We start from the raw sequence: 17,629 nt of genomic DNA on the forward strand, positions 1-17,629 counted from the left end.
TTGTTTGCTTGTTTTTTGTTTGGGTGCATCTGGAGGCTGGAGGTCGACCTTGGGGGTCATCCACTTTATTTTTCTGACATGGTCTTTCATTGACCTGGATCTCCCCAAGAAGGCCAGGCTGGCTAACCAACAAGTCCATCTCCCCAGAGTTCCTGGAGGCTGGACCAGGTGTGATCCCAGGCTCACTCTGGCCGGGTCGTATCATTTAGTGGGCCAGCTGAGCAACTACGATGGTCAGGTGACGAGTTTATTTCCAGGAAGGAAAATGCCTAAAAGGGAGGGTGAAAACAGTTGTCAGAACTTTTGTTTAGGATTGACTCTGAGGTGCATTTTCAGATAAGGTGTGCTTTTGAGAGTTTGTCTTGTTTTTAGCTTAGTGAATGACATCTCAAGGTGTTATCCTTTCATCTTAGGTACGAACTGACTCTCTGATTACTGCAGGAGATGGGTATCAGCATCGGATTTCCCCAATGCCTTAGCATCTTCTACAAACAGACACGTACCCTGTCGGAGGCAACAAGTGTGTCAGTGTGATAAGACCCGTTCTGGTCAAAGATTCCTCCTGATGCTGTTCACTATCTGTTAGCATTGAAACACACTCACTGGTCTCCCACCACTCCGTGCCTCCTGTGGCCTCCTCCCTGACCTCAGGTTAAAGGCACTTGCCGAGAGGTCTTTGTCTCCAGGCTTCTCTCCTGCACGGTGGAGTTGCTCCCGGAGCTCCCCTATATGGTCCGTGAATGTCACGACTGCCTTAATTCCACAGGCCTCTTGGAGAGGGGTCCCCACCCTCCCCCGCCCCGCAGGGTTTATCCTCAAAGGCCTGCTGGTGGCACTTTCACAGCAGGTGCACCCGTGGGAAGGAAGGCTGTGGTTTCCATCGAGACTTCTGATTTCTTGCTTTTGTACATGCCAGTTGCTCAGGAAAATTTCTACCAGGTGATCAAGCATGGCTGTGTTGGTGCCTTCCCTTACAGACACCCTCACAGAGTGAACTGCCAAGTGTGGCCTTTTGGGCCAAAAGTTTGAACCTGAAATTGCAGGGCCTGAGTTATGGGGGTTTCAAATGGGCACTTTGGAGCTTAAGTCTCATTTCAATCAGGGAAATCTATTTCTAAGCTGTGCACGACAGTGCACACTTTTCATCCCAGCACCTGGGAAGCAGAGGTAGGTGGATCTCTGTGAGTTCAAGGTCAGCCTGTTCTATATAGTGAGTTTCAGAACAGCTAGGGCTATGCAGAGACACCCTGTCTTAGAAGAAAAAAAAAAATATCTATGTCTAAACCAGGCATGGGAGTTCACTATTGTAATCCCAACGCTTGATGGATACTCCATCTGGCAGGAGGACCAGTGTGAGTTCAAGGCCAGCCTAGGCTGTACACTGAGAAAAACTGACTTGATCTCACTGCCCCGACCCCCCAGAAAACCCCCCTATTTTTAGGGATTGAGGCATAGATTAGTATGTTTGAGACCCTGGGCTCAATCACCACAGCATGGTCCAAACAAATGGGGAGGGAAGGTGAGGAGGAAGAGAAGAGAAAAAGTGAATCTGAATTCAGGACAGAAAAACACTTCCGCTGGAGCTGTGGACCAACCAGCCGTTAAGGTCACTGGCTGTTCTCGCAAAGGACCTGGGTTTGAGTCCCGGAACCCATGTAGTGGCTCACAAACATCTAACTTCAGTACCAGGGGATCTGACCCCCACTTCTGACTTGAGGGTAATGTATGTGACACACAGACATACAGGCAAAATACTGATACACAGGAAGGGAGGGAAGAAACAGACCTCTTTCAGGTCCTGTCATAGCTCCTATTTAATGTCAGTCAGAGAGCAAACATTTATAAACTTTTATATGACAAAACAAGTACATGCGGAGTTACAAATCTAGAAAATGTGAAGTCCATGCAGATTTCAAAGACCAGCGTGGGGTCCACTTTGGATTCATTTACGGAACTGAGTGCACGATGAAAGCCTAAGGGCCACAGAGTAAGCATTTAGTAGTGGACGGAATGGTCAGTGCGGTACAAACCTCAGATGCATTAGAACAGGAGGCCTAAGCTTGTAGTTACACTTTATATATTGTACACAGAACACCCGCGGTGCAGGCCGATGCTATGGCAGAGTGGTGTGCGTCTGCTCAGCAAAATACGGAGCAACTGAAGGAACAAGGTTTGCCTTACTTAAACAATGCTAACAGAATTTCTCTTTCCACTTTGAATGGAGCCTGCTTCTCTCATGGGCAACCTTAGATTGTCTCTTTGTTGTCCGATTCAAATACAAGTACAGAAACTAAAGGTATGACCTAATTCTGGCTTTTGACAATTATGAGACAGAAATGAAGAAATGCAAGTGCCTTGACTTTGCGTTATAACCACCTCTCCCTTCACAGGAGGGCCACGCCCTTACAGTGCTGGATCTCCTCAGAGTCAAAATCTTCCGGTTCAACCCAAGTAAGGTTCAAAAAAAAATCATTCTAGCGGGGCACTGGCTTTAACCCCAGCATTTGGAAGGCAGAAGCAGGCGGATCTCTATGAGTTCAGGGCCAGCCTGGTCTACAAAGTGAGTTCCAGGACAGCTAGAACTGTTACACAGAGAAACTCTGCCTCAAAAAAACAAAACAAAACAACAACAACAACAAAAATCATTCTAGTGCCTAGGAAATGAACAAAGGTTTGCTTTCAATGTTAGTAGGGGAATTTCTTCTTCTTTTTTTTTCTCTCTCCATTGCCTTAATCAGTAGAGTTTGTTAGTAAAGAAGAGGGCAGCTATGGATGCCTTAAGTATCCCAAATGGGGGCTGTTTCTTAGGGCACCATACCCCAACAGTGACTTCTTTGGTTGTAGAACCCTTCACCTATTTTAACAGTTAGTGTGTCTGTCACTGTGCACTCTGGGTAGAAGTCAGAGGTCACACCGGTATTTACTCACTAGACCGAAACAAAGCCCCGGCTAGCCGGTGGGTTATTTGCTGTTAGATTCTTATCGGCCTGCGGTTAGCACTGGCCCACAGTGGACTCAATCAAAAGACTCTGGGGTGAATAGCATCTGATCTACTGTACATTTCCCAGGTCCCGTCAGTGCCAAGGGCATTAGCCTATGGGGGACAAAGAGAGAAGCAAGAATGAGACACCACCTCAATTAAAAGAGCTATAGGTGGCTAACCCCTCCCCCAGCCGAGACCACAAGAAGGAGAAAGTACAAGCAGGGCGGCTTCCCTCATCCCACTATCAGGAACATGAGGAAGGAAATGAGGAGGATCACAGGCGGGGATGAGAAGAACACCACGGCGTGGGAATATCTCCCTTGATAGTAGGCCTGGGACTCCTTCTGATACTGGGTGACGCACATCTGCTCCACCACGCGCTCCATCATCTTGACGTCGGTCTCCGTGAAGTTCTCCCCCTTGGTGGTGGTGGTGACTGTGTGTTGCTTGATCGTGATGTTGACGCAATCGTGCACGAAGTTGTTCTGATTGTTGTACTGATCCACCGGCCGGTAGTACACTTGGTTAGGGTACCGGTACATGTTCTCACGGTAGTAGCGGTCCTCCCAGTCATTGCCAAAGTGGATCATGGGCCTGCTCATGGCGCTCCCCAGCATGTAGCCACCCAGGCCCCCCACCACTGCCCCAGCCGCGGCAGCACCTGCCACATGCTTCATGTTGGTTTTTGGCTTACTGGGCTTGTTCCACTGATTGTGGGTGCCACCTCCTTGACTCCAGCCGCCGCCATGGGGCTGACCCCAACCACCACCGTGAGGTTGTCCCCAGCCACCGCCATGGGGCTGTCCCCAGCCACCACCATGGGGCTGCCCCCAACCACCACCCTGAGGAGGGTAACGGTTGCCTCCAGGGCTGCCCTGCCCAGGGTATCGGCTTCCACCAGTGTTCCACCCTCCAGGCTTTGGCCGCTTCTTGCAGAGACCAACGTCGGTCCATGTAGCCACAAAGAGTGCCAGCAGCCAGTAGCTGAGGTTCGCCATGATGGCTGATCTGCAAAATGAAGAACAAGGCATCATTGTCTATCATTCAGGCTGAAGCTGCTTGACATTTGTTGCAGAACAAATGTGTGATAGTCATGGCTGCAGGCCTCCTCGGGGCAGGGGGGGGGCGGTTTCCTTGACAGAATTTAGGAGACAAATAACTGTAAACCAAAGATAAACAACTCATTCTCTTAAGGCAAATTTGACAAATATTTTTCTCTATTCCTAGGAATAAGAATTGCCCCCAATTGGTGAACTATGTGTGATCTAGGGGAAAAGCATTGCATGGTGGGTATGCCCTGGCTTTGAGCTTCTCTAGATTTGGGATTTGGAACCGGGTATGATCTTGTGGGGAGCCTGGCAGCTATACTCAGAAGGCTGCTATCATGGACCCTGGGTCCTTTGTATGTGTGCCCCTACACTAAGGAGAACCTCTATCCACAAACGTAGACCTCATTTCCCAGAATTCCAAAAGGAACCTGTGAGTACACCCATCCTGAGTAACCTAACCCCAGAAGGCCTGAGTCAGGGTCCAGTCAGGGGGACTGAGTGGTTGCAGCAGGAGCAAAGACTGAAGATAGCAATTGTGGAGGTGAGGAACCGGTCTCTCGAAAGCCAGGTGTGGGGTATGGGGTATGGGGCGTGGTGCGCGCGGTGTGGGGCGTGGTGCAGTGCGTATGGGGCACAGGGCATGTGGTGTGGGGTGTGGTGCAGTGCATGCCTATCATCATAGTGCTTGTTAGGAAGAGGTTGAAACAGGACGACTGTGAGCTCTAGACAAGTCTGGGCTTTATAGCTCATGTCTCAAAAACCAAACCAAGAGTATCTTGTCTGTTGCCGTTTTCTCTGGGCTATGGCAATGCCTGGCACAGAGCAGGACATAACAGACAGCTGTCGAGCGAAGGAATTAACATCCCGCGAGCATATCAAAGCCAAGAAGCTCCTCGAAGGAATTCTCAATCCAAGTTTATTAGAGACAGGAAGCATCTAGGATTTAGCAGGCTTGCTTGAGAATCCTCAGTCTCTCCACAGACAAGAGAGATGGACGGGCTGGGCTGCCGAGAGCTGCGTTTACAAGCTCAGCCGATGAATAAATTTGAGTCCAGTATGAATACTTGTTTTTGTTTTATTTTTTGAGATAGGATCTCACTCTGAAGCCTGGGTTTCTCTTTCTCTTGAACTCCTGGCAATCCTCCTGCCTTAACCTATTCAGTTCTGGGGGCCACAGAACCATTACATTTAGCTTAGTATTAATATTTATGGGTGATTGTTTTCTTCTGATTTTTGGTACAGAGGGCTAGTACAGTTTAGAAAACAACAAACATGCCAAAAGCCCTGAGGGCAATTTACGACCCTCCACAGAACACACCTTCATCATATATAAACTTCTTTCAGATTAATGTTCTCCTTCACCCTGGATGCCGAGATGAGATCCAAGACAGCGGAAGACACAAGCTATTACCCAATTGTATTGCCACATCCTAGGTCAAACCACATGCCCTGTAAGCCAGTAAGCCATAAATCCTAGAAGGCCACACACAGTCACACTCTGCTGAGTCCCACATTCTTGTCACTCAAAAGATTAAAGATTAGTTTTCAATTAAATTCTATGGTGTATAAGAGAAAAACCAGAAAATAAACAAGCTAACATTCTGTTCATATTTCTACTAAAACTATTGAGATGGGAAGTGCTGTACTGGTGGTCATAGGTAAATCAAAACATATTTAGAAACTACAAGTCAGACTAGAAGGGCTGAGGCCATACCAGCTGAAATTTCTGCAAGTTTCTTTTAGTGAGGGTCAGAGGGCAGGACACACTCCCACACCTCCAGCCCCCCCCTTCCAGTCCTGCTCCCTGGTCCGGCCCATTTTCTCACGGCCCAGTCCTGGGCCCCCACGCTGCTCATGCTTCAAGGAGCCTCACTTTAGGCCTCGTCTACCCTAGACTCAGTGATAAACCTTATAATCCAGCGCATGGGAGGCCAAGACAGGACGATTCAAAGGTCACTGTAAGGGTTGGGGAAGGAGCTCAGTGACAGAGAACTTGCTTAGCACGTGTGAGGCCTGGGGTCAAGTCCCAGAACCTCAATCAACATCAACAATCAATCCATCTCTCAGTCTAAAGGGTTCTTCGCTCATGCGGCTGAGCCAAGCCTCGCCATAGTTCTTGGACTTTCTCTTTGTCACAGCACACACGAAACTCCTCTCAGTTCTGCCTTTACAGGGAATCCTAAGCCCTGTAGTTTTCACACCTTTCAACACGACTCTCTTAGCTGCTGGCTCCACCACTGCTCATCTGAGCCCTACAGCCGTCCATCTAGCCTTCTTGTTGGCCCCCAATCCTGCCCCAGCGGCCTATCGTGCTTTTCTTTTAATATACGGTCACATTGTACTGGTTTCCCAAGAGGCTTTCTTCCATATCCAGGCTAAAATACGAAGTCCTGGCCATGGTGGCAGGGAAATCACAGGACTTGGCTTCACTCCCTCCTCACCCCCAGCCTACGTAAACCTGTTAGACACAAGGAGCACCCTGGGTTACACAAAGAAACATATGCACAAAGAGAAAGAAAAATTGCGTGGCAAGGCAATTTCTTTTGAAAAAAGCGTATGCCAGAACTGAGAAGCAGCTACAGCAAGCACACGGCAGCAAGAAGTTGGCGTGGTTTGTATTTAAGGCAGGTGGTGACTGTGCCTTTTCCTCACTGGCTTTTCAGAATAGCTAGTTTGTTTTTTAATTTTTATTTATGTGCACTGGTGCTTCGCTTGCATGTGTATCTGTATGAGGGTGTCGAGTACCCCAGAACTGGAGTTGCAGACAGTTGTGAGCTGCTAGCTTCACGGATGTTCACGTCTTTCATTAACTGTGCGAGTTTCCGGCTGCTAGCTCTTCAGGTATCCGCCCTTACTGTCTCCTTGATGTACTCCTGGGAGAGACTTGGCCCCCATGTGGTCTCAATCTCATTCCTCAGACTGAGTTTCCACTGTGTTCCAGTGGAAGAACAGCCAGTGCTCTCAGCTGCTGAGCCATCTCTCCAGCCCCCAGACAGGCTGGTTTAAAAAGTATCAGCACAAAAGAAACGAAAGAAAGGGAGAAAGGGCTGGTTGTCAGAGGCCATCAAGGTCTGGGGAGGTTACATTTGTAGGGAGCTGGGGCTTTGTGTAAACAAAGGCTTTACCAGGTGGAGGAGATGAGATCTGTAAAAATGTCTTACAAGATGTGTGTGTGTGTGGGGGGGGGGTGATTTTTGGAATACTGGCTCGCTACCTTTGACAGTGAGCAAATATTCCTCATGAACCCCCAAATGGGTCCCATCTCTAGGTCTTTGCTCCCTTGGGCTAGGTAGCTCCTTCCCCAGCTACTGATGTGGCTCCCACTCTTAAATGGTGGAGGAGGGGCTCCTCATTCCACCTAGTACAGCACCTGTTAGTATTCAGGCATCTGCACTGGCCTACCCTTGGGGTCCTGACAGGATCCGTCCTCAGCTGCAGTCACTAAGAGCTCCTCTGTGCGCATCCACTACAGTCCCTTTTAAAAGGTGGGCCTAACCCACCTCCTGTTTCTTTCTTCCTCTCTCTTTTTCCATTTTTTTTGGGGGGGGGGTTTCGAGACAGGGTTTCTCTGTGGCTTTGGAGCCTGTCCTGGAACTAGCTCTGTAGACCAGGCTGGTCTCGAACTCACAGAGATCCGCCTGCCTCTGCCTCCCCAGTGCTGGGATTAAAGGCATTTTTTTTTTGCCACTCTTTATCCCCAGTGACTAGTCCCTGTCCCTTCTCTCTCTTTTCCCAATAAACCTACGTGAGCCTTGTTGCATGGAATGACTTCTTTTCACGGCGTTTCTTAAATGACAACAGCATCCCTTCTCCTGTCTGCTTTTGCTGCTTCAGTTCTTTCCAGGATAAGTAATATACTTGACATATTAGTTCTTGTGGACATATTGTCCATTTTCTCCACCACAGGGCAGGTTCCTGCAGGGCAGAGTCCTGGGCCTGTTTACAGCAGTGTCCCCAGACACAGTGCCTGACCAATAACCACGCACACAGTAAACCTGAAGGAATGATTGTGAAGACATCTTTACTGAAACCTAACTAACAAGCAACTAGGAACAAGGACTTGCAATGGATGTTGAAGGAGGACTGCATTTAAAAACTTACAAAACATTCTTTACTACAAATGGTCAGCTAATAATCTCACTGAACTAAGCAAACATTTGTATGCCAGCCGCTGTGGTAGGCGCAGGCTGGCTGAAGATAGTGTTATATGATACAGACAGGGTGGGAGCCAGAGAAGGCTGCTGGGAATCAGGCTGAGTTGGGCTTTGCACGTGCTTCTTTACGGCTGTATGGGAGCCAGCTAGGGGTGTGGCTCAGAGAAGGGCATCTGCCTGGACGTGCCCCAGTATCCATCTGCTGCAGCGCAAAGAAAAAAAAGTTACAGTTCTGAGATCCGGAGAGACGCAGGAGTGGGAAATGACACCACACAGTGACTGGACACAGAGGAGAGGAACTGACAGAGAAGGTGTGTAGGAGGGAGAGGCGGCAGCTAGGGTAGAGGTGGGTGGGGTAAAAGGGACACTGGCAGACCTGAGGACACCTGAGCCTGCAGCCGTAGTGTGCAGGCATGCAGGGGTCAGGTAACAGGGCCACCCACGCAAAAGGAGCAGACCTCGGGGACAGATCACACCTGCCGTTCTTGGTCTAACATTACTGCATCTCTTTCAGTCTCAAGACTGTCTTAAAAAAGACAGCTCATGGCAGCCTTTGCAACCCGCCCTCCCTTTGGATGCTGGTTCTCTGGCAGGCCTAATGACAAGGCCCGTGAAAGGCCTGACTGGGTCTGGAGGCATCATGAGCCACTCAAGAGTCTGGGTTCCTTTTCAGAAAGAACATTCATGAAGCAGGGACTGTGTGTACATGCACATCTAGGCTTGTGTGTGTAAACAGAGCAGGGAGGCTAAGTCTTAGGCCCCAGCACTACAAAAGATTGTTGGTTCAGCAGTAAGGGAGCTGAGGTAGAAGGGAGCCATGCGATTCAGTGGGCAGCCTCTGCGGGGAGCACAGTTTCGGATATAAATGGCAAGAGACCGAAAGAATCTATGTGGGACCCCAACTTCAAGACTAGGCAGCTACATGGGCAGGACATGGAATGTGTTCACAGTCTGGAGGGAGGTAGATAAAAGGTTTGTTTTCGGCTACACTGTTGTCAAACAACACGTGGCGTGGGTCAAGAGCTTCAAGTGTCACCAACTGGAGACATCAGTTGTGTTGTCCCCATACACACACATGACATCAGAGCCATGGGCACATGTGGCTGGCCTATACTGTATACTGATATTGGATAACGTTGGAGAATTATAAAATATATCAAGACAGGATCATTTCAAAGTCAGTTGAGAACAAGAAAAGCAATATTTAATCATGAAATTCCTTTACAGAATCATTTCTAAAGAGGGACTCAACCTTATACAAGACTGAGGCAAGCTTAGATATTAAATTACAAGTCCTCATTCTCCCAATAGGGCCACCCACGTGGGCAGTTCCTGGGCTACGGATGTAGCGAGTGGCAGAGCATTTGCCTAAATTACAGCTCCAGCACTAAAAAGACTGCTGGTTTATTAGGCTGCTGGCAATAGAGATGAGATTTCTAAGTTCATGGCTTGTGATGTCTTCTAAGATATTTTAGTAAGTACTTCATAAAGGTCATTATCTATTTTTTCACTAAGAAAGACACTCCTAGAACAATAGCAATAGGAGTTTCCTTAACCTGATAAACATCACAGTAAAATCAGGAAACATAACCAATGATCTTTGAATACATTCCTTTTAAGATCAGAAGCAGATAAAAAAATAAAAAAAAAAAACCCCAAAACCAGACTTCCATTATTCAATGTGTCAAGATGAAGAAACAGCAGGGGCAGGGACCACAGGAAAGAGTCAGACTGACATCATTTGCAATTAACAGGATCACAGAGAAAACACAGAAGTAGGTAAGGTTACTGAAAGATAAGGGTGTTGCATACCTTTAGTTACAGCACTCGGGAGGCAGAGGCAGGCAGATCTCTGTGAGTTCGAGACCAGCCTGGTCTACAGAGTGAGTTTCAGGGCAGTCAGGGCTACACAGAGAAAACCTGTTCTCAAAAACAAAACCAAATCAAATCAAAACAAACAAATGAACAAAAATCCAATACTGGAATTCGGCAAGGTTGCAGGATCCAGGATGTGTGTCTTACTTTTCTATTGCTGTGATAAAGCACTGTGGACAAGGGGGCTTAGAGAAGGAAGGGTTTATCTGGTGCTAACATCTCCAGAGGGGTAGGAGTCTATTGCTATAATGGGGGTTGGGAAGCAGGGCAGCAGGCAGGAAGGCATGGCACCACAACAGCAACTGAGTGCTCACATCAGGAGGCAGAGAGAGAGGTAGAGGGGGAGGAGGAGAAAAAGAGAAAAGAGAGGAGAGAAAGAGGAAACAGAGAAAGGAGAGGGGAGAAAAAGATAGAGGAAAGAGAGAGAGAGAGAGAACTAATTTGAAATGACAGGAGTCTTTTGAAACCACACAGCCCATCCTGCAGTGACATACTTTCTCCAGCAAGGCCACACCCCCCGAGTCTTCTCAAAATGACTGAGATTTACAGGAATATCTCAAACTACCACATTGAGTATACAGAGACCAACATCATTTCTATATCAGTCATAAATAACTAGAAAAAAGATATTCACAGAGCAAGCAAACTATAAAACATTTAGAAATGACAAAACTAAATAAAAAGAGGTTTTATATGGAAGAAATTCAAAACTTTAATTCCAGGTTGATTTTTCTGAAGAGCTTAATAAACTCACGCCCTCAATCCCAGCACTCGGGAGGCAGAGGCAGGTGATCTCTGTGAGTTCAAGACCAGCCTGGTCTACAGAGCTAGTGCCAGGACAGACTTCAAAGCTACACAGAGAAACCCTGTCTTGAAAAACCAATCAACCAAACAAATAAACTCACATGGAAAAGAGTCATGTCTATTTACCACAAAGCCAACAATAAAGGAAGAACCAAGGGGAGAATGTGGCACAGCAGACTTAAATCACACTATAAAGCCATTAAAAAAAAAACCCATAAAGCCATTAAAATTCAGAAACAGACCAACAGACTAAAGTTCAAATATGGAAGCATGCATACACTCTGTAACAAGGACTTGATTTGATTCGCCAGTGGGCACCACAAACCAGTAAGGAAGGAAGGTTTTGTGCTTCTGGAAAGCTGAAAAACAAAAAAAAACAAAACAGAAAAATGGATCCCTAATTCCATGTGCAAAAGTAGACTCTAGACAAAGAGAAGACCTAGTGTGAGAGAGGCTGATGCGCGCCACTGTCATCCAGCTCACAGGAACTTAGACCACCAAGCTTCAGGCCAGTCTGATGTAGGGACCAACTGTTAAACAGTGAGACAACCAATAGGCCATTGAAGTGGACAGTTTTCCAAAACACCAATGGTCAATATGCATCTGAGAAAAGGTTCAATATCACTGGCTGTCAGAGAAGTGCAAATTAAAATCAAATATATTCCATTTTATCCAACTCAGAATGTCTATCATTAAGAAAACCAACAGCCTGGGTTGTAGAGACAGCTCATCTGTTAAGAGCACTGATGATTGACTGTTCTTTCCAAAGGACCCAGGTTCAGTTCCCAACACAGCCCTCTCCATTCTCAGGGATCCAGAGTCCTCCTCTGACCTCCACAGGCACCAGAGTTGGTAAGTACCAACAGGCAGGCTAAATACCACAGGCGTAAAGTAATTCTACTGGGTGGTGATGGTGGTGCACACCTTTAATCCCAGCACTAGGGAGGCAGAGGCAGGTGGGTCTCTGTGAGTTCAAGGTCAGAATAAATACCAGGACAGCCAAGGCTGTTACACAGTGAAACCTGTCTCAAAAAAAAAAAAAAAAAAAAAGAAAAAAACAAAAAAACAAATAACAAATGCAGGCAAGGACAAGGAGAAAAGGGAATTTTTACACATTGCTGGAAGGACTATAAATTAGACCTCACTATGGAAATTGGCATGAAGGTCTCATAGAAAACTAAATCTAGATCTATCATATGACCTAGCTAAACCAAAGGATTCCAAGTCAGCATGCCAGAAACACTTGTGCGTTGATGTTTACTATAGCATAGTTTACTAAATAAAGCTAAGCTATGGAACCAACTGGGGAGTCTATCAACAGAAATGGGAAAAAAAGAAAATGGAACTTTATTCAGCCTTAATGAAAGTAAAACCATGTCATTTGGAGGAAAATGGATGCAACCAGAGATTATCATTTTAAGTGAATTAACTCAAGACAAATGGTGCACATTTTTTCTCACGTGGAGAACTGAAATGGCTGCTGGGTGTGTTCCTTCATTGTTCCCCGCCTTATTTTTTTTTGGGGGGGGGAGGGGGGTGTGAGGGCTCTCACTGAACCAGAAGTTCACTACCTCAGCTAAGCTGGCTGACCTGTGAGCTCTTAAGAGTCGCTTGTCTCTGCCTCCCAGTGCTGGGTTCTAAGACTGTGCAGCTGTGCCCAGCTTCTTATGTGGGTGCCGGGGAATTGAACTCAGGTCCTCATGCTTGTGTGGCAAGTACTTAAATAAATGAGCCATCTCACCAGTTCCATCACTGTCCCTTGTAAGTAAGGAGCTTTACTGGCAAGAACAAACAGCTGCATATTTCTCTCTGATCCTAATTTACTGTAAAGACCACATTTGGGAATAATAAAAGAACTCAGAAGAAAGCGAGAAAGCCTGTCTATTTCTTAGTTCTGAGCTAGCGTCTGATCTCTCAACCATCAGAGAACGCCAAGTCTGCTCTGTTCCTCGATTGTTCTGGGAGCCTACAGAGCTGTGATTTCCTATGTGAACCCTGTGGAGAAGCACCTAGAAAAGTCTGTGGCCGGGGGCCACGGGCTGAGGATAAGTGAGCTCACGAGAATGGCAGTCTCTGCAATCTGGTAAACATTCCATTCACAACGGCACTGAGAAACTCAAAATATCCGGGGATCATCCTCAAACAGCAGACTTACTGAAGAAAGCTGTATGGTTTTGTTGAGGTATTAAAAAAGAGGCTAGAAAAAGCAAAAAGACATGTATTAATGGAATTTAAAAATTAATATAAAAAGAGATTCCAATTATATCCAAATAACTCAGCGTCAACATGATTTTATCTAACTCAGAGGACCTTTAAGAAGCATGGTGCAGTGACACTGAGAAGGATGGACGGCCTGGTGTCCCAGGAATGCAATCCCCGTGGCTGAAAAGGTGGAGGGTCAGGCACTCAAGACCAGCCTTGCTTACAGTGAGTTGGAGGCTGGACTGTGCTGCGTGAGACAGACTCAGCCTTCCCTGTCTGCCTGTCTAAAAAGGAGCGGATAGAGGACAGAGTTTAATGCCAAGCACGTGCCTGGTACACATGTAAAACTCTGAATCTGGTCCCCAGCACTGAAAACAAAACAAACAAAATAAAATAAAAAGCCCTAAAAATTAAAGAAATGTTCCCATGGGAAGTGAATTCAGAGCACACCTGGCTGGCCATGTCTTAGAATGCAAAACTACATAGACATCGCAAGAGCAACACATACAGCTACAGAACGAGAGACAGGGAGGGAGGGAGGGAGGGAGGGAAGAAGGGAAGGAGGGAAGGAGGGAGAAAGAGACAAAAGGCCCACAGTTCTCTCAGTTATTCTATTCCCACGATGCATGGCACCGAGGGCAGAGCTGCTAAGGATCTGTTCCAGAGACGTAACAGTTCAAGATGCTCCTGCTGAGATCCACAAGCACTGACCAGTTTCTGCTGTCCACTAAGGCAGTGCTCTGAGACTCAGAACACATACAACTTGAAGCTTTGTCAGTTAAACTATGAAGCAGAGAGGATCTCTCTCTCTCTCTCTCTCTCTCTCTCTCTCTCTCTCTCTCTCTCTCTCTCTCACACACACACACACACACACACACAAATACACACAGACCCACAGACCCCCAACCCATACACACTGGTGCTCCCCCTCCCCGACTCCATCCTTGGGGGAAAATTCCTGTCTCTCTTGTGCTTGGTAGAATTAATTCATTTCTCATCACTTGAGGTCACTAGCTCTTAAGGAACTGGATCAAGCTATGTTAAGAGGACGGAAAACATTTAAGTGGTTTTAATTGGTATCTTAAGGCCATCTCTGGAACAAACGGGGTCCCTAAGCTTGTTTATCATCAGAATTACTTTAAGAACTTTTGAAAAAGCCATCAGACAGTCTGGAAGTATTTAATGATGGCACCTGAGAGGTTGGAAAAGCCTGCCATGGAGCCTGCCCGCTCTCCGTCCCCTGCCAAGCTACGTCACCAGGGACACAACACTTATTCTGCTTTCTGTTAAGAGGGTGCAGCTCCCTCGAGACAACCACACAGCACTGAGGTAGCAAAGAGCAGGATATCCTCCAACTAAAAGGACGGCTTAACACGTGGGACTAAGAGCTAGTGCACACACTATACCCATTTGTGTGTTATCTTATAACACTGTATCAGATAAGACAGTATTTTTAAAGCATTTATTATGCAGCAGCACACAGAGACCTTGAGACAAGGGACTGGGAAGTTAAAACCAGTCTTCAGAAAAACCAGCTGGGTGTGGTGGCTGGTGATTGGCTCCGACTCCCAATAGGAGTGCAAGGTTGCATATAGGAGTTCCAGGTCAGCCCAGGCCTGTGAAACCCTGCCTCAAAACAAGCAAAACAAAACAACCCCAAACAAACAAAAAACAAAAAAAACTCCTAAACCCAAACCAAGGAAAAAAAAAAAGAAAAGAAAAGAAAAAAACCCAAACAAAAACAAAAGCAAAATGAAAAAACCCTTCACCTTCTGACTTGGTTGAGATTTGGCATAGAAATGTATATCTGTTACTATTATTTTTTAAATGCTTGCAGTTCTCTGCCTGGTACTATCCTAGAGAAAGCTGTGGCCTGTGCTCCCTGGAATCAAGCTGATTTTACGAGACATCAGTGCACAGCAAGGTATAAGCCCCACATCACATTATTAGGTGGCTTCTGGAGTAAGTGCGGTGCTTAGACTTTTCTGGCCCCCATGTCCCCAGAGAGCTGGTGATTTTCAAGTCCTCCTGCAAGCCCAAGATTGGCAGGGCACTTACAATCTGCTGTGGCTCTCCGAAACTGGTACCACTAGGAAGGCAGAGTGCTTCAGGTCAGTTGATATTGTTCAGTTTTGAAATATATCCAGGAGTCCTTCCAAACACACAAAAAAGTAAAATTAGAATGGATAAATAAACCTAAGAACTGAAATACAATCTAATCTAATATACTAATTACCAAACCACTAATATATACAGTCACATAAAATGGAACAGCATTTGAAAATGGAAATGAGATCAGCTCAGATAAATTCCCCAAAGCGATTATGACATGGTCTGTGTCAATTTAGAAACTAAAAAAACTATCCTTAGGTTCAAGCCACAGTATTTGAAGAAAAGAAGCCTGGGGAACTGCTTTGTTTCTTTCTGAACAAGCTAGTGGAAACAGGTCATCTACAAACACAGAGTCAAGATCACACGTACTTTCTGAGCCCTTTCGTTCCTGCTCCTTTTCTGGATTTTTCTCATACATAGGGCATGGGTCCAAGGAGAGGCTAGGTCTCCTAACCCATGCTTTGACTCTGTTTCCCCCAGAGATACCTGGAGTCAGGACCCCTAAGGAAGAGTGTTCAGGATCCCTAAGGTTCCTTCCAAAAACCCGTCACAGTTTTCTTAGCTGCTGAGCTGTTCAACATTTAGACTGATTCTCAGTGGGTTCTAATTTTAAGTCAGTCACTGCTTAGCATATGGCTCCCCAAGCCCTTTGTTCTATTACAGGTAAACTGCCAGAAGTAGGGTTTCTGGGCCACAGCTCACAACAAATATCACCTCACCAGATTGTTCCCTGCAGGGCACAGTGGCTCATGCCTGGAACCCTGAAGCACCAGGGAGGGCTGCCACAAATCTGAGGACTGCCAGGTCCACATAGCCAATTCCAGGCCAGCCAGAGCTATATTGAGAGCCTGTTATGCACTGTTATGAACTCACAAGGACGCAAACACTCCAAACTAACCAATGAATCAATCAAACAAACAAAAAAAGTCCCTACTGATTTACAATATCCTCAGCTAAGTGTGAATAACATTCAGCATCAAGTGTTAAAGACTGTTAATCTTTGCAAGAAATACCAGACGTAGGTAGCATTTTCTCCTTTTGAATGAAAGGGGCTGGAGAGCTGGCTCAGCAATTACGAGTAGCTCTTCCAGAGGACCTGGATTTGGTTCCGAGTGCCCACGTGGTACTGGCTCATGACCATCCATATAACTCCAGTTTCAGGGCCTCCAACGCCCTCTTCAGACCTCCATGGGACCAGGCACACCCATGCATATGTGGATGAGAAACACTCATACACATACATACTTAAATCTTAAAAAAAAAAAAGATGAACAAAAGGAACCCCAGAAAATGTCAAGTCATAAAGTTGGTGGTAACGCCATCTTTCTTGCCCTTGAGTAGGGCCCCCTGTCCCCCAAAACTCGAACGTGGTGGCTTTAGGCAACCTCTGAGTTAGGGTTGCTGTTGCATTGTTTTTGTCTTTTTAGTAGATGTAAAAACAACAAACAAACTTGATTTAATTTGCATCTTACTCAGAAAAATGACTCATCGTTTAGTCCCTGTTCTAAATAATATGGAAAGCTTGTGTCAGATACAAATAAAAACACAAATCACCTCTTAGCTTTCTACTTCCTTCCCCTCATCGAAGCTCTCGGGTGTGTATGTGTGCGTAGGTAAAGTAGTTCCTTCATTGAATAGTTAAATTTTCCAGATGTCTGACATTTTAATTCAAAACCGTGGCTCCTGTTTGTTATATAATTAGATTGTACAAGTCTTTAATCCCACCTTACCAGTTCTCCTAATGAAATGGGGAATTAAGCAAATGGGTAACTGTCATTAAACCACGATATTCAAAGTAAAAATATCCAAAGAAAATAAGACAGCCATAAAAACGCCAAGGTAGGACAGTGAAATCCCGAGGCACGGCGTTGGGTATGGGGTTGAGAGATGCTGAGGACGGACGAGACCACGGTGGAACTATTGGATAAAATTATGTTCGCTGTAGATAATACAAAGAGAGAAGAAAACAGCAAACGACAGTCAAAAGATGCCATCCCATCCCCCTCGGAGCGAAGCTGGGCAGTGAACCGGGAACGGGAGGAAGGGCTGGCTCCTGGCCTCTCCAGGGATTCGGTCCCCCCCCCCCCCCCCCCAGGAGACGCGCAGCGGCGGGTGCGCGGTCCCCTCCCAGCCAGGCTTTGCCTAAGTCCTGAGGCCTCAGAGTCCCGAGAGCTGGAGCAAGCCGGGCTTGGCTCTGGGAAGGCCGAGGGCTTACTGAGGCCTGACATTTGCACTCCTTCCCGAAGCCAAGCTTCAGAAGCCGCTTACCTGCCACCGATGCGAGTGTGAAGCTGATGTGCCGACTCGATCAGCAGCTCCGATGCCGCTGGGGAGCGGGGCGGGGCCGGGATTAGGAGGGCTAGCAGGGCGGGGCCGGGAGAGGGGCTGGGCTGGGTGGGGCTTGCGAGCGTGCTCACCAATGGCTGCGCCCGCTTCTCCCTCGGGGAATG

The 17,629-nt window shown here is 46.7% G+C and overlaps 1 protein-coding gene across 1 annotated transcript; it reads right to left on the reverse strand.

Moving 5' to 3' along the window:
- Nucleotides 1-1,797: 1,797 nt before the first annotated feature.
- Nucleotides 1,798-17,567, reverse strand: LOC121460412 (prion protein). Its single transcript, XM_041670775.1, has 3 exons — nucleotides 17,448-17,567; nucleotides 15,126-15,219; nucleotides 1,798-3,991 (listed from the first exon to the last, which is right to left on the reverse strand). Exon 3 carries the CDS (start codon nucleotides 3,979-3,981, stop codon nucleotides 3,217-3,219), a length of 765 nt encoding a protein of 254 aa, XP_041526709.1. The 5' UTR covers nucleotides 3,982-3,991; nucleotides 15,126-15,219; nucleotides 17,448-17,567; the 3' UTR covers nucleotides 1,798-3,216.
- Nucleotides 17,568-17,629: the final 62 nt, after the last annotated feature.

Source organism: Microtus oregoni, unplaced genomic scaffold (genome assembly GCF_018167655.1).
Source record: "Microtus oregoni isolate MIOR12 unplaced genomic scaffold, Mior012 000020F_ref0000438, whole genome shotgun sequence".
Classification (NCBI taxonomy): Eukaryota; Metazoa; Chordata; class Mammalia; order Rodentia; family Cricetidae; genus Microtus; species Microtus oregoni.

Bases quoted from the DNA above. Each gene is read 5' to 3' on its own strand.
- LOC121460412 (XM_041670775.1), bottom strand. From the start codon at position 3,981: ATGGCGAACCTCAGCTACTGGCTGCTGGCACTCTTTGTGGCTACATGG.